We start from the raw sequence: 13,810 nt of genomic DNA on the forward strand, positions 1-13,810 counted from the left end.
AGAAGGTGTGAAAATTAATGGCTAATACTGCCCTCGACCTGCCGTCCACCACAAAGAGTTGTGCTGATCTTGTATTTTTACGATGATGTTCCTGTACTTAGAATCAATACATTATTTCGCTAGGATAATGATGAAACTAGCCTAGTGAAAAATTCCATTCTACCGTTGGAATTCTATGTGAATTAAGTAATCATTCCAGGATGTCTTCTTAGAAGACTGGCTTAATGAATGGTCTGAAGATGAAACTTACATGATTCACAAATCTACTCCCAAATAATGCGTGTGTTTGTATATGCGCAAGGCTGCTTGTAAAGGCAGCTTTCATCTCTGCAGCTTAATCATCACATTTATTAGTCATAAAAAAATTCAAAGCTCGCTAAGGGTGAGGGTGGGGAATTTCAAATCATCTCTAAGAGTGGGATAAGGATTTCACTTCCCTAAAGATTACATAGTAGTTCAACTGCTTAACAAAATAAGGGCCTAAGAAATTTCGGTTTGGATTCAGAGTTCCTAAGCGTACAATACTGGGAAAAGAGGAGGTGGGAGATTTTGTGACCCATGAAAAGCTGCTGTTGGGATCTGGGGCATCGTCTGAAAACAACCCATCAAAATCAATAGGGATTGGTTGTCAATCTCCCTCTCCCTCTCCCTCTCCCTCTCCCTCTCCCTCCCTCCCTCCCCGCCCCCAAACTGGCTCTTAAGTTTAATTTGCTCCAGTTCTACATCAGTTTATGAACAATTTTTAAAGTCTGCATGGAAAAGTATATGCATTCTCTGTGCATTTCTGTCAGTGCTTTCTTCGTCTTCTTTTACAAGCAATTTCCACAGAATAATGCATGTCTGTATATGCACAACTATCCAGGCTGTGTACAAGTAACTCAAAATTTATACGTATTAACTTGAGTGCATTCAGCTTTATGTGGTTGGCAACAATTTTTTTAAAAAAATTAAGGTGGCAGAAAGGGAGCAGCCATGGGGGGGGATCTCTCTCTTTTTTTGGTCTTTTAAAAGGTGTGGGGTTTTTTTGGGGGGGTAATTGGGTAGATTTTGTTTTGATTATGTATTTTGTGGTTTTATTCTTTGATTTTATTCTGTAAACCATCCTAAGACCTCAAGGTATAGGGTGGCATATAAATTCAATTATTATTATTATTATTATTATTATTATTATTATTACCCAACATTAGACCCAATGTATTTTTACTATACACAATTTTGGCTTTATGCACTATCCCCAGAATGTAACCCACTGTATACACTTTCCCCTCATATATGCTTTTTTGTACACAAATTTTAGTTGGAGAACTGCACCACAAAATTCAGAGAATTGCAAATTTGAAAGAGTCGTGTTTCAATCTGCATATTGCTGTAGGGAGTTCAAATTAAGTGTATAGTGAATAAATTTCACCCCTATCACTACTTATTTCAGAGTAATGCTTCTTTTGCACATGTTAGATCTGGCTCTGGAGAGCTTAAATTTGGCTAGATCATGCCTATCATGATTTCAAACTATTTTTGAATTGACAAAATCATGATTTTTTGCTTCTGCCTATTGCATATTTACTCAGATGTATTAATGCTGAGTTCAGTGGGATTCATTCCCAAGTAAATGTGCATGCCATTACACCCTAAGTTGTGTCCCAAATATTTAGCTTTGAAGAAAATAAGGAAACTACCATCCCAGTCACCAAATTTGAAATCAGAACTGCATGAATTGCAAAATACCATAATGGAAGATTGCACCCCCATTTTTACCACAGTGTATTATTATCTGCATAGGTGCTATTAAAAAATTGTAGTCTCTTGTAGTGAATATCAGAAGAAATGTTAATACTGTAGTAAAACAAACAAAAAACCTGAAGAAATCTTGTGTGAGATATTTTTAGTTTTGTATACATTATTGTAAGCATTGGCGGGCAAAGCATTGCAATAATAGTGAATAAAAAGTGTTGACCGTGCTTTTAGAAAGTGTTTGTAGTACTCTCCCAAAAAAATCAATGTTTGGCTTTGCTCAATGTCTATTACTTTTGTGGCCTGCAAGCACTGTGCTTTGCTGAAAAGGCAAAGCAAAAAACAAAGCAGCTCCTTAAAATTTCTATAGCTATTGAAGATGTTCCCCCTTCTTGGCTTCATTTGATGGCCAGAGCACCTGAGAATTATTCATCTCTGACTGGAGAATGGAATGTGAATCCTCCAGTTGTTCAGCAGCATTCAGCAGGGAGGGCAAGCAGGGTGGTGTTATGTGCCTGGCTTCCCAATCTGAGCATCGTTGACATTTTCTGAGAGGGCAAGGGCAAGGGGTGAGGCTCAGTGCAGTGCTAGTGTGGCAGCAGAGCCAATCCAGTGCTCCTGTTGCCCATGCTACACTGAACTCCCCATGCTTCACCCCTTCCCCTTCTGAAAGCTCTTCAGAACTAAGGAAAGAAAAATTGCTTATGGTAAATTTTGGATTTTTCATTACAAATAGGGCACTGGAAGGTGATGGGAACATGTGACAGAGAAATGAAAGGTGGATCATTATGGGAATTGTTCTTGTAGCTTTTCTAGAATGTCTCCATAGTCATATCAAATGAGTCCATCTGTTTTTGGTATTTTTTCCCCTCTCAGACATAGGAAGAGAAAAAGACACATATACAGATGATTCAGAACATGGGAATTATGATTCTCGTACAGATCAGTCTCTGCTTATTAAAAATACGCCTACGAGACAGAAACCAGAGACTCGGACTAAGTCATCATTGAAGGTAATGAATTATAGGATACAGTTCTTGCAATGTATTGTTATTTCTGCTATCGGGATGGTTCACTTTTAAACATGCATTAGGTTGGTCCATTACAGACAAACGGATTGACCACTGTAATGTAATACTAGAGCTATGAGGATGATAAAGTCTAAGAGAAGTCTTCCAAGTATGAAATGTCAGAATAGATTAAATTAAAGAGCTAGGATTAGTCCATGTGATGTTGTCGTGTTCTCACCAGTGCAATAATTGTTTGTTTAGTGTCTTCTCAGTTTAAGATTTTCAGGGCTATTTCATGAAAGGACAGACAGACAGAAGGGACAAGGATTTTACATGGTACAGATAATCTTGATTTGTTTAGTCAGTGACCCATGGCCAGAAGATGTGATGGATTGTACATCACACATATATGAGTCAACTTTGAGGTTACACAGTTTCCTGGTTTGGAAGTAACATGATCTGCTTACCTGAGGCAACCAATTCTTCACCTGTGATATCAATCTGACATAAAATCCATTCCATTAATAAAAGGTCCTCTAAGATAAAGGATCATCTGTATTGTAACAAATAAAATATGGCAAGCTGATATTAAGCACAAGTCCCTAAATGATAACATGCATGGCTGTAGCAATGGATCCTTCCATTTTCAAATACCTTCAGGTTATGTATGTAAAGATTGCACGGGGAAAAGTGAATTCATGTCTGTCAGAAGGTTTATGGTGCATTTAGAACCATATGTCAATGGTTGCCATTTGAGGATTGTGTCAAATTTGAAAGTGTATTAGGTTATTATGCTGAAGTGAAGAAAGTGTGCCTGAAAAACTAGGGGAGGAATTCAGTGTCAAGCTCTTCTGATTATTCTGTCAGCACAAGTATTTATGCTTGCCAGATGGAAACCCCCCTTTCCCCCTCTGTGTGCTGTTCTTGGGTTTCTTCTGAGCCTACAGAGCAGATTTGGGGAAGCCCCATTTTGCTAGTAGGAGCCCTGTTCTCAGCTGCTGGACCTTGCTTGTCGGATGGTGAGAGACTCAGCATGTGCTAAGCTATCAGGAGGAAGGGAATAGCTGTGGATGGTGAGAGGACTGAAGTCTCTCCTCTTACCCTCTTTCTCCTGTTTGCCTCCTTGCCATGAATAGTGGTCCCTTACTTCCTGGACCTCATCAGAGTGTGGGCAGGTAGCACTGATCTGATTGGCTGCAGGACGATGGGACACATTGCCACCTGCAAAGTTCTCCAGTACAGGGTTAAACTACTTGTGCCTGTGTGGATATTCTCTCTGAAACTGGTTTTTATTCAAAAGTGTGAGTCTGCATTAAAAGTATGCTCAATGGGTAGAGGGGTGGCACATCTCCATCCCTTTTGGCCCTATTATTAATTCAAAATTGGTCTTCTGAGTAAGAAAAAGAAACATTTTTTTCTTTTACCCCATGAAGCGAAATGTGGCTTGAAAGTGGTGACTTGGCTAACAATAATGGCTTAAGCAGATTCTTCCTTCCTTCACCTGACCCTCCAACGAAGATGCTGTGGGCCAGCCTTCAGGAAAATGGAAAAACCTGGGAAGTTTGCTGCTATGGCCTAACCCTAACCCATTGCCTCAGATTTGAATAAGAAAAGAAAAGGCATGATAATGTCAGGTTTGAGATGGAATGGTTTTATAGAAATCATATAATTGTGGCCATATGTAATTTGTCCACTTGTAATGCATTTAAAAACCAATGCTATAGACCTGTAACTTTCTGCGTCTTCGGCAGGACAACATTCTTTCTTTAAAATTAATAGTACATTGTGCTTTGTTTAAGCTTGCAATATCACAGTTAATTATAATTTTAAATTAAAATATTCTAGATTAAATTTATATATTTGTCAAGAAAAGAAAAGAAAAAGAAAACCCATGAGGAAAACATATACGTGATTAATTGTCGTATTTAGTTTGCGTCACAAACAGAGGGAAGTTTGTTGTAATCTGTGAGCTTTCTTGACAGACCTTTCAGATGCTTCATTGCAGTTGTAAAGTTCTGCTGAAAGGCTGTAACTCCTGCAGCTTGGATTCTTTCAGATGAAAAGTTTCATGAGCTCTGAACGGTGTCTGCATGCTAATGTAAACTATTTGGTTGCTGCCCTCAACAGCAGTGGCCAATTTTCTGTAAAGGGCAGTTACCTGGGATTCATTATTCATTGCTGAGTTATTTACCAGTCTTTCTCTTGGGGCCAAATGATGAAGTTCTTAATCCCTTTCATATTGACTTCCACAGGAAACTTTTCAGCAGTGCGGCAAGCTCAGGGCATTAAAGCTTTTCAAACCTCTTACACAAAAGATTGGTGTAATTTAAGTTACAGCACTGTAATACTGTGTAAGGATTTTGAGTATAATATCCATGAAAATGGTAAGGGCAGCCAATGAGATAAAGCAACATGACTCCTACATGCTACTTCAAGGAAGCAATGTTGATGCTGCGGTTTTCTGCGGTATTCGTAAAGTGGCATATATTTCATTGCTTGTTCCTTGAGTTTCTTTGGCTCTTTAATTGCCCTCACTCCCTAATCATACAATCATGCCAAGTACCTGCTCCCTGCTCCCTCTCTTCAAAGTCTCCATCAGTTGTACTACCTCACCTTGGGTTCCAGTTATTCACTTCTGTTCACTCACCAAAGGATTCTTCCACTAGCCATGGCAATCTTCCCTTCCTTTACTCTTAACAGGATCCACTCTTCTAGCCTTCCATAATCCTCTAGTGTTCAGAAATATAAACTGAACCTGTGTAGGCTGGGCTTTGGATTTTATTTACTTGACTCCATTTCTGAATTTCTTCCCATAAAATATCTCAAAGCAATTTGACAGTAAAATTATAAACAATTAAAACAATTTTTAAAAATCCCACGTGTAAAAACCTTTCCATATGCAAACAAAAAGAACTTCAGGTGTGAAAACAATTTTGAATCCAAAATAGGATAAAGATCTCCTTTAAAGAAGCTTGTTAAAAAAGGATAGTCTCCAATAGGCTTTTGCTACTGACAACCCCTGCAGGTGAATCCAGAATTTACTGATGCAAAAAGTCCTAAATATCAAATGCCAAACACTTGTGATAAACTGCTGAAACTAGAGATTATTTATTGCCAAGAGCAATGTCACAATTCATCATGGCCTATAACGTTTGCAGTTGTCCGATCTTTGACAGACCGCTGCATAATGACTTCTTGGAAGATGTGTTACTGTGTCAGCAGATTGGACTTTGGGTATGATTTTCCATCACCGCGAATTGCTGCGTTAGAATCACCTGTGGGCATGTATGTTTTCAATTTATTCAACTCAGAGTAAATGGGTGCTGGTTACGTAACCTTCAGGGGTGCTAAAGGCAATGGATTAGTATCTCCTAAGAAAAACGCCTGCTGTCCTCTTGTTCAAGTGTGTGAACAAACGTATGGAGTATAACTGGGTTTCTTTTAAAAATGAAGATTTGGTTAAGACTGAACTGTATTTACCGGCATCATTCTTCTGTGCCATTTTTATAGTGGAATTGTGCATTTTATTTTATTTTATTATGTTGGGAACCAGGATTACTCTTCATTGGGTGATGAAGGGGAGGACTCCAAACCTGAAGGAAAAAGGCACACAGGGTCAGACTGAGAACTGCTGCTGTGAGATGAACCTGCAGGGCCAGCCCAAAGATGTGGCACAGCCACCGCCATTCTCTTACTAAGAGAAACCCCAAGTGGACCTCAGGCTCCCCAGCTCCATCACAGTAGTAGATAAGTGTAGAAGGCTGGTGCCCTTTAAGTAGAGTCAAAGAGAAAAACAACTACAGTGGTACCTCGGGTTACATATGCTTCAGGTTACAGACTCTGCTAACCCATAAAAAGTACCTCGGGTTAAGAACTTGCTTCGGGATGAGAACAGAAATCGTGCTCCAGCGGCGCAGCAGCAGCAGGAGGCCTCATTAGCTAAAGTGGTACTTCAGGTTAATAACAGTTTCAGGTTAAGAACGGACCTCTGGAATTAAGTACTTAATCTGAGGTACCACTGTACCAGACTTTTAGAAGACATCTGAAGGCAGTCCTGTTTACGGAAGCTTTTAATGTTTAACAGACCATTGTATTTTAATTTTTTTGTTGGAAGCCACCCAGAGTGGCTGGGGAAACCCAGCCAGATGGGCAGGGTATAAATTATTATTATTATTATTATTATTATTATTATTATTATTATTATTATTATTATGGCATCTTGCAGTACAGGTACTGCTAAAAATCAGGCCACACCTGTTGCTACTGCTATATATAGTCTCAATTTCCTCTTGTCCCTTGCTGAAGAAAATTCAGGGCTCTGTGTTCCCATAGGCCGTGCCTAGCATCTAGGCTGCCCCCTGCCTCACTTTGTCCTACCCCCCTACATAGGCCTTGCAGGACACCTTCATTCATTGTTAGGAATAATAATATCCATGGTTACTAGAAATGGGCAAGCTCATATTCGATTTACTTGGAAATTATTTGAATATCTCTTCAAAGAATTGGGAAAGCTCAAATATGATTTTTGAGCCAATTGAAGGATTTGGGGAGATGCACCGGCCGATTCCTAACGGCCCCCTTTCCCCCTAGCAACTGTCCTCTGAGCCAGTCTGTTATCCCTCAAAGACTTACCTCACAAGTGGCAGAAGTGTAAGTGTAGCAGTGGTACACAAGTAGAGGAAATAAGAGTTTCCCCTACTTCTCACCAAAACATGCTGATTTTAGCAGTGTAGCTGGGCAACTCAAAGTGGTGAACAAGGAGATAGATATGCAGAGCAAGAAGGTAAGGCTGAGTACCATTTTTTTGCCCCAAGCTCAGAAAATTTCATTTGGCAGCCCTGTAAACTTGTCTAAGGGCTGAAGTAAGATTTTTACTGGGCTTCCAAATCCATCTGACACTCTTAACTACTGTACTTCACTGACTCTCAACTGGAGGTTTTTAAGCAGAAGTTGGAGGACCATCTGTCATGGATGCTTTAGTTGAGATTCCTGCATTGCAGGTGGTTGGACTAGATGACTCTCAAGGTCTCTTCCAACTCTGCAATTCTGTGAAATCTAAAAGCAGCTTCTCTTGATCAGTTTAGATTTGTAACATTGGCCAAATAGGGTTATGCTGTGCATATTCTGGTTGAGGATTTCAATCCAAAACATACATTGTGATTTAAACATTTTAGAGTATTATATGAAAGGAAATAGTGGAATGATATCTAACTAATGCGTCCCATCGGCGCAAAGATTTCTGCTTGTGAGTGGAGCTCTCCCCACCACCTTACACCCCCTAAATCTGTTCTGGGGTTCCCTCAACACTCTGGAGCAGATTTGGGAAGGGTGCAGGGTACACACAGGGAGAGAGGAAGCTAGAGTGAACAAGTTCAAATTCTTGTGCTGATGGAATGTGCTAGTTGAATACCACCTACTATTTCTAAAAGGAGGAGAGAAAGTACTATACCTTTTTTTGATGTGAAATATTAAACTTTTACTTTCAGTGGTATATGAAAAGTTGGTAAGAAAAGTTTCTTACCACTATTAAGTACTTCATCTCTTACCTTATTCATCTCTTATACTTATTCTTTTGAGTCAGACTGAGTAACTTTTCTCCATTAGTCTCCTGAGGCAGGTTCCAATCGTCCATTCTCACTTTGCTCATTTCTTTAGATGTTCAAATTAACTATCGCACTGTGCCTTGAATGCTTTCAACACCCACTGGTTAGTGGGATATGAGTCGTCACGTCAGCTAAGTGACTTTAATGCAAAATTGTTCAGCATCTGAAATTGGATTACAGGAAGAAGGAACCAGCTAAGAGGAGAACCACAGGGAGAGGAAAGCCTTTTGATGGAAAACTAATCACCACCAAATGCAATCTGAAAATGCAGCCACAAATAATGTTAATATGGGGAGTAGAATCCTGAACCCAAAGTGAAATGGCACGACTTGATGAATGCCACAAGTTTAACTTCATGTGCACTTCTCATTTATCTGCCACAGTTGTTAAATTACTCACTTGAACAAATTGGAAAATTGCTTTCCCAAGACCTATCAATCATAAATTATTGCTGGATGTTTGTCATAGTTTAGAAAAAAACAAAACATGTTTTGTGTGTATGTTACAATACTTCAGGAATGTAAGAGTTGTGCAGAAATGAATACTTACAGGTTAGACTTTGAAGGGGAAATGTAAGGATGGAGCAAGGGGAAAACACTCCTCCCTGGTCCCTACTTATTAATAAAAATTGTGCATGTATAGTGGTGCTTTTATCAATATCCACTGTCAGTATTCCAGTGACCAAGATGGGAGAAAAGAACCTGCTTTCATCAGCTTGCACAGAATTCTATGGGTTTCTGTTCTGGCCTTGCATAGCAGTTGTGTAAACTGTGCATACCTTCCTCATTGATCAACACTTGGCAGGAAAGTGTCATGAATTCTACTCATATTGATCCAGAACAGATTTCAACGTATAGTTAGCAGGAAAAAAATTAAACACGTTGCAGGATTTCCCCCCTCCCCCCAAAAAAACCAGAACAGAGGCAATTAATATTTCATCCATCAGAGCTTTACTGCTACTGAAGGCAAATGAGCATAATGGTCACAAATCAAATACATTCAGGATTGGCACTGTCCATAAGAAATCCAGTTGCAGCAGACTTAACTTTAACTAACAATAACTTATAATAAGACTACAACCTTAACACTAAGCATACTTTATACAGAACACCACACCAGAAGGAAAAAGAGATAGAAAGTGAAGCCCAGGCTCCTTCTGGCCTTATTATTATAGTCAGCTTGACCTTGACAGAAAGAGATAACAGAACCAGTTTAAGCCAGCTGTACTCAAGTTCTCTGAAGGAATAACCCAAACACCAGGAAACTTCTGCTTGTTTCTAGAATAGAAACTTATGTGTCAGATAGAAATTTCCAGCTTGCACCAGTTTCTTTCACAGAGAAAAGCTTCCAGAACCCTCTTGAATTAATTAGAATAGGAAAGATCTCTACACATCAGATCAATACTTTTTGTACCAAGAAATGCAAACTGACAGAAAGGTCTCTTCATCTGTCCCATCCACATCTACCCCCAAACCACTGTTTGTTGGTAGTAGCCAAGAATAGCAGTGCATGGGCTCCACAACAGAGCACTCCTTTTTGCTTGTTGATTCTTCTACAAAAAATCTCTTTAAAGGCAAAGTTCACAGAAAAACAAAGGAACAAATTAGAAATGTGGAAGTGTAAATACTTAATAGTTGCCTTAAGAAGAGCATAGGGTAGATTCAAGCTTAGGCTGAATGCAGAAGAACGAATAGAGATCCCAGGATCTAGAAAAATACAAGCAAGCACCTCATGAATTTAGAGAAGGGAGTGGGAGAGTTCAAAGGAGGGGGAGAGGTGTGCAGTTCTGGAGTATTGAGAAGCAGGATGGGGTTTCTTGTGTCCAGGCAGTCACAGACTTGGGTGCTGGAGATATAACAAATGAAAGGGGTGTGCTTTCTAGGCTCAAATAAAAAAGAGAATAAAGACAGAATGTGAGTATTGTGTCCATGTCTGTCCACTTGTGTTTATGTCTATGAAGAAAGTGGTTTACTACCAGTATTTTTACTTCTACTTATGGATATAATGCTAGACTTAATAGAGCAGCTAGCTGGCCAAAAAAAACTGATATCATGTTATCCCATCAGTGGAACAGAAGCAAAATTGTTTCATTTGAGCTTCAAAGACTCCTACGTTTTGCTTTTGGAAAGTCAAACCAGTGTAGGAACAGATCACGTCCTGAACCCTGTTGTTAATCAGTTTGCTTTCAGAGCTGAATTACTAAGACTAATGTTTCTCTGAGCAGAATAGCTAGAATATGTTCCTTTGTCATAGCCTTGAAATGCAATTATCAGTGGGCTTGTACAGTTTTCACTTGCAAATTTCTGTTAATGACATTATCATTGGTTGATGATCTAGCTGAATATGGGACATCAGCTATTCATGTATTTATCACTTGTTATTTAATCAGGAATTTTTATTTAAACAACCAGGCAATTTTTAAAATGTGCAGGTTTTTTAATAGTCTGTTTTTCAGAGCCATTGTTAAACATGCACACTGGTAAATCACCAGGGACCCTCATCACCAGATTTGAACCTCAGCAATTAAAATAATTTACTAAAATAAATGAGTGGGCTGGTTATGCACTCTGTTCCTGTTTCGCCAACCAGACCCACTTCCATACTGGCTGAAGTAGCATCTTCAGTTCCTCCTATGGAAAGAGGTTGGACTGCCAAAGAAAACTACCTGACAAAGGTGAGATGGCAAGAGGGAAGGGGAATTAGCCTACTATGATAACAGGGACTAAATTCAGAGGCATGATGGGCTGGAGATTCCTGCTTTAAGTGGCCTGATTTTCAGAGTATCTGAATTTAGCCATCCTAGTGATAGTCCATCTTTCTTCAGAAGCCCAAATCTGGTTTTTGAGGTTTAGCTTTAACATGATAGACTTCTCATGTAAAAAAAGCACAGAAACAAAATAATTCCCTTGCTATAACTAACCAGTGGCCATCTAGCACTACAATTGTGGCCAGAGCCTGGGTTGATGTTGGGACCCTCACTGTTGCATGGAGATGTCCAGTCTCAAAGAGGGAATGTCTGGTTTCTCCCTCTTTCCATTTATCTATTTATGTTTCCCCATCCACGTATGTAACATGAGCATTAGTTGCAGGTGCACTGTATTCAAATCTGCCACCTCTCCTAATCACAATTAAAGGCATCAATCATTTCAAGCTGGGTATGAAAGTTGGCTCCTCCTCCAACCCAGAAAGAAATCATTGGTATACTCTGAAAGCAGTAAGCTGACCCAGCTTTTCCACACGTGCCTGAACCATTCTATCATCCCTACTGGCTCCATTCTATGAAAGTGGCAAGAAGTCAAAATAAGTTCATAATCACCAAAATAAGGAGCTTGAAACTTGCAAAACTCTCCTGCTACATCTGTTTATAGGGTGTTATAACCTGTGCACTACTGTACCCTGTCATGCTATTCCAAGCCCACAAAGCTGCCACCATCTTCTACTAACAATTATCTTTAGCTGGGTTCTTTCATTTAGGACTTTGGTTTTATTTTGTGGATGAGGAGAACACTTGGTTTGCATCTCAGCTAGTGTGGTCCTAGAAATGAGACTACCCACATTCAGAAAGGTTCCTTTCCCCATATTTCTCCACTTTTCAACTTTCCTTCAAAGCAGAGTGAGCACAGAGTAGCCTAAGGAGAACAGTTAAAAGTGCTTGACAATATTATTTTCTCTCTCTCGCTCGCTTTGTGTGTGGATATTTTATAGCTATTGCTTAAATGATCAGTAGATCAAACTGCTTTAATAATTGATTCAAAAGCATATTAAAGTACATTAGTAGCAAATTACTTTCAGAATGGTTAGTAAGAACCCTATTAAAATAAAACAGATCTTGTTGAAGCAAATGACTATGCTAATGGGTTTAAGGTACCGTGGACAAGTTATAAATCGCTGTGTAACTATGAAGCCGATACAAGGCTTTAAACGGCATTGTGGAAAATGAAATGTTCACTGTTTCAGGGAAGGATATCAAAATCTATGCAGAAAGGCTTTGAGCCTTGTGGTTCTTTAAATATTGGTGCTGATGATGAGTGAATATTGCATTTAGAGTTCGGTCACGCAGGGTTCTTTTTTCCCCCCTTTTTCTTTTTGACAAAGAAAAACTCCTACACAAACCACTGGGAACGTTGCCTCAGTGTGGACTATTGAATCAAGCTCCTTTCTGTTTCCAGTATTAAGTAATGTGTGAGTGAATATCAAGGTGGTGAATCAAGCCTACCCAAGGAAAGCCTGGGGGCATGATGACTTAAGATAATAATGGGTTGTCTTTGGACACTCATTGTATAATAGAACTATGTGCTCAAATTTGAGAAACCTCCGAGGGGTTCTTTTTATGAATCCCGCTGGAGCAATTTCACATTACCAAGAAGGTTGAGACAGCAACAGTTCTATAAAGTTGTAGCAGTGAGAGGCTCTCTCCGGCATTCTGAAATCTTTGGCTTTATGAAGGCTACAGAGAAGCAGCTCCATGGAAAAGGCTACCTTGACGAAGACCTTCTACCTTCAAATGCTGCTCTCTCACTTTCAAGCATGGACAAAAAGGTAACATACATAATTTAGTGTTTCTGTTTTAGGGCAAGATAATTCCTAGTTAAAGGGAAATGTAGTATCTGAGCTGCTGCTTGTTCGGCAGCTGAGTAACTTCTCTGTAGAATATGATTTGCATCTCTGTTTAAACGTCTGATCAAAAACAACCCTGAAATATTGTCTAAGTAACTGTATTAACACAGGCAATTTAAGGGTCAATGTAACTATAATCACACTCCTTTAAAGTCCCTGTGGGTGTCCTCATTGACTTCAGAGAAACTGAAGGACTGCACCCTGTATAATTTGAGAAATGACTTACTGGTTTGCTAGCACAGAGTTGTGTTGAATGGTTTGCCGGCTTTTTGTTTTTCTCATTGCCTACCCAAGATTATGCAAAGTTTGTTCATCATGCAGTGAGTCATTTTTTTGTTTGCAATTCATTTTTAGGCATCCTCAGGGTCAAATAGTTTTCTAGTACAAGAGAAGCGGTTAACATTACAAAGGACCAGGCTAAGCTCAACTGTATTACGGAGAGGGTAGTGTCTGAAACAAGAAGTAATGTGGTAACTGAAGTCAAGATGGTGAAGTTTTTACATATGGTGGAAGGCACTCAGCGTGGCTGGGGCAACCCGAATGGGAGGGGTACAAATAATAGAATTGTTGTTTGTTCATTTGATCAAATGAGTCAGGTTTTCAATCATGTTTCCTGCTCTGCATTTTATGAAGCTGTCTGGATATTTATTATAAAAGAAATGTTTCTCTGTGGGAGATTACAATCTTACACTCAGTTCCAGTGAACTTGGTAACAGGCGTTAACCTAGGGGGGAAAAACAACAACCCTGTATTCAAACCACAGTTCAAGCATATTTTGGACTTCATCTACAGTTTATCATATGCTGAAAATCTAGCCCGGAAAATGTGCATTGATTTATACATAATGGT

General features: G+C 39.4%; 1 protein-coding gene across 5 annotated transcripts in view; it reads left to right on the forward strand.

The window, feature by feature from the left end:
• Positions 1 to 13,810, forward strand: part of ANO3 (anoctamin 3) — a 230,651-nt gene that overhangs the window by 137,778 nt on the left and 79,063 nt on the right. For 4 of the 5 annotated variants that reach the window (XM_081834540.1, XM_081834541.1, XM_081834542.1 and 1 more), the window contains exon 4: positions 2,608 to 2,744. In XM_081834540.1, coding sequence (XP_081690666.1) covers positions 2,608 to 2,744 — 137 coding nt within the window. Of the gene's footprint in view, positions 1 to 2,607; positions 2,745 to 12,560; positions 12,884 to 13,810 lie in introns of those variants that run through there. The other variant, XM_081834544.1, reaches the window with a different exon arrangement.

The sequence above is a fragment of the Podarcis erhardii genome (genome assembly GCF_964252035.2).
Source record: "Podarcis erhardii genome assembly, chromosome: 1".
NCBI classification, from domain to species: domain Eukaryota; kingdom Metazoa; phylum Chordata; class Lepidosauria; order Squamata; family Lacertidae; genus Podarcis; species Podarcis erhardii.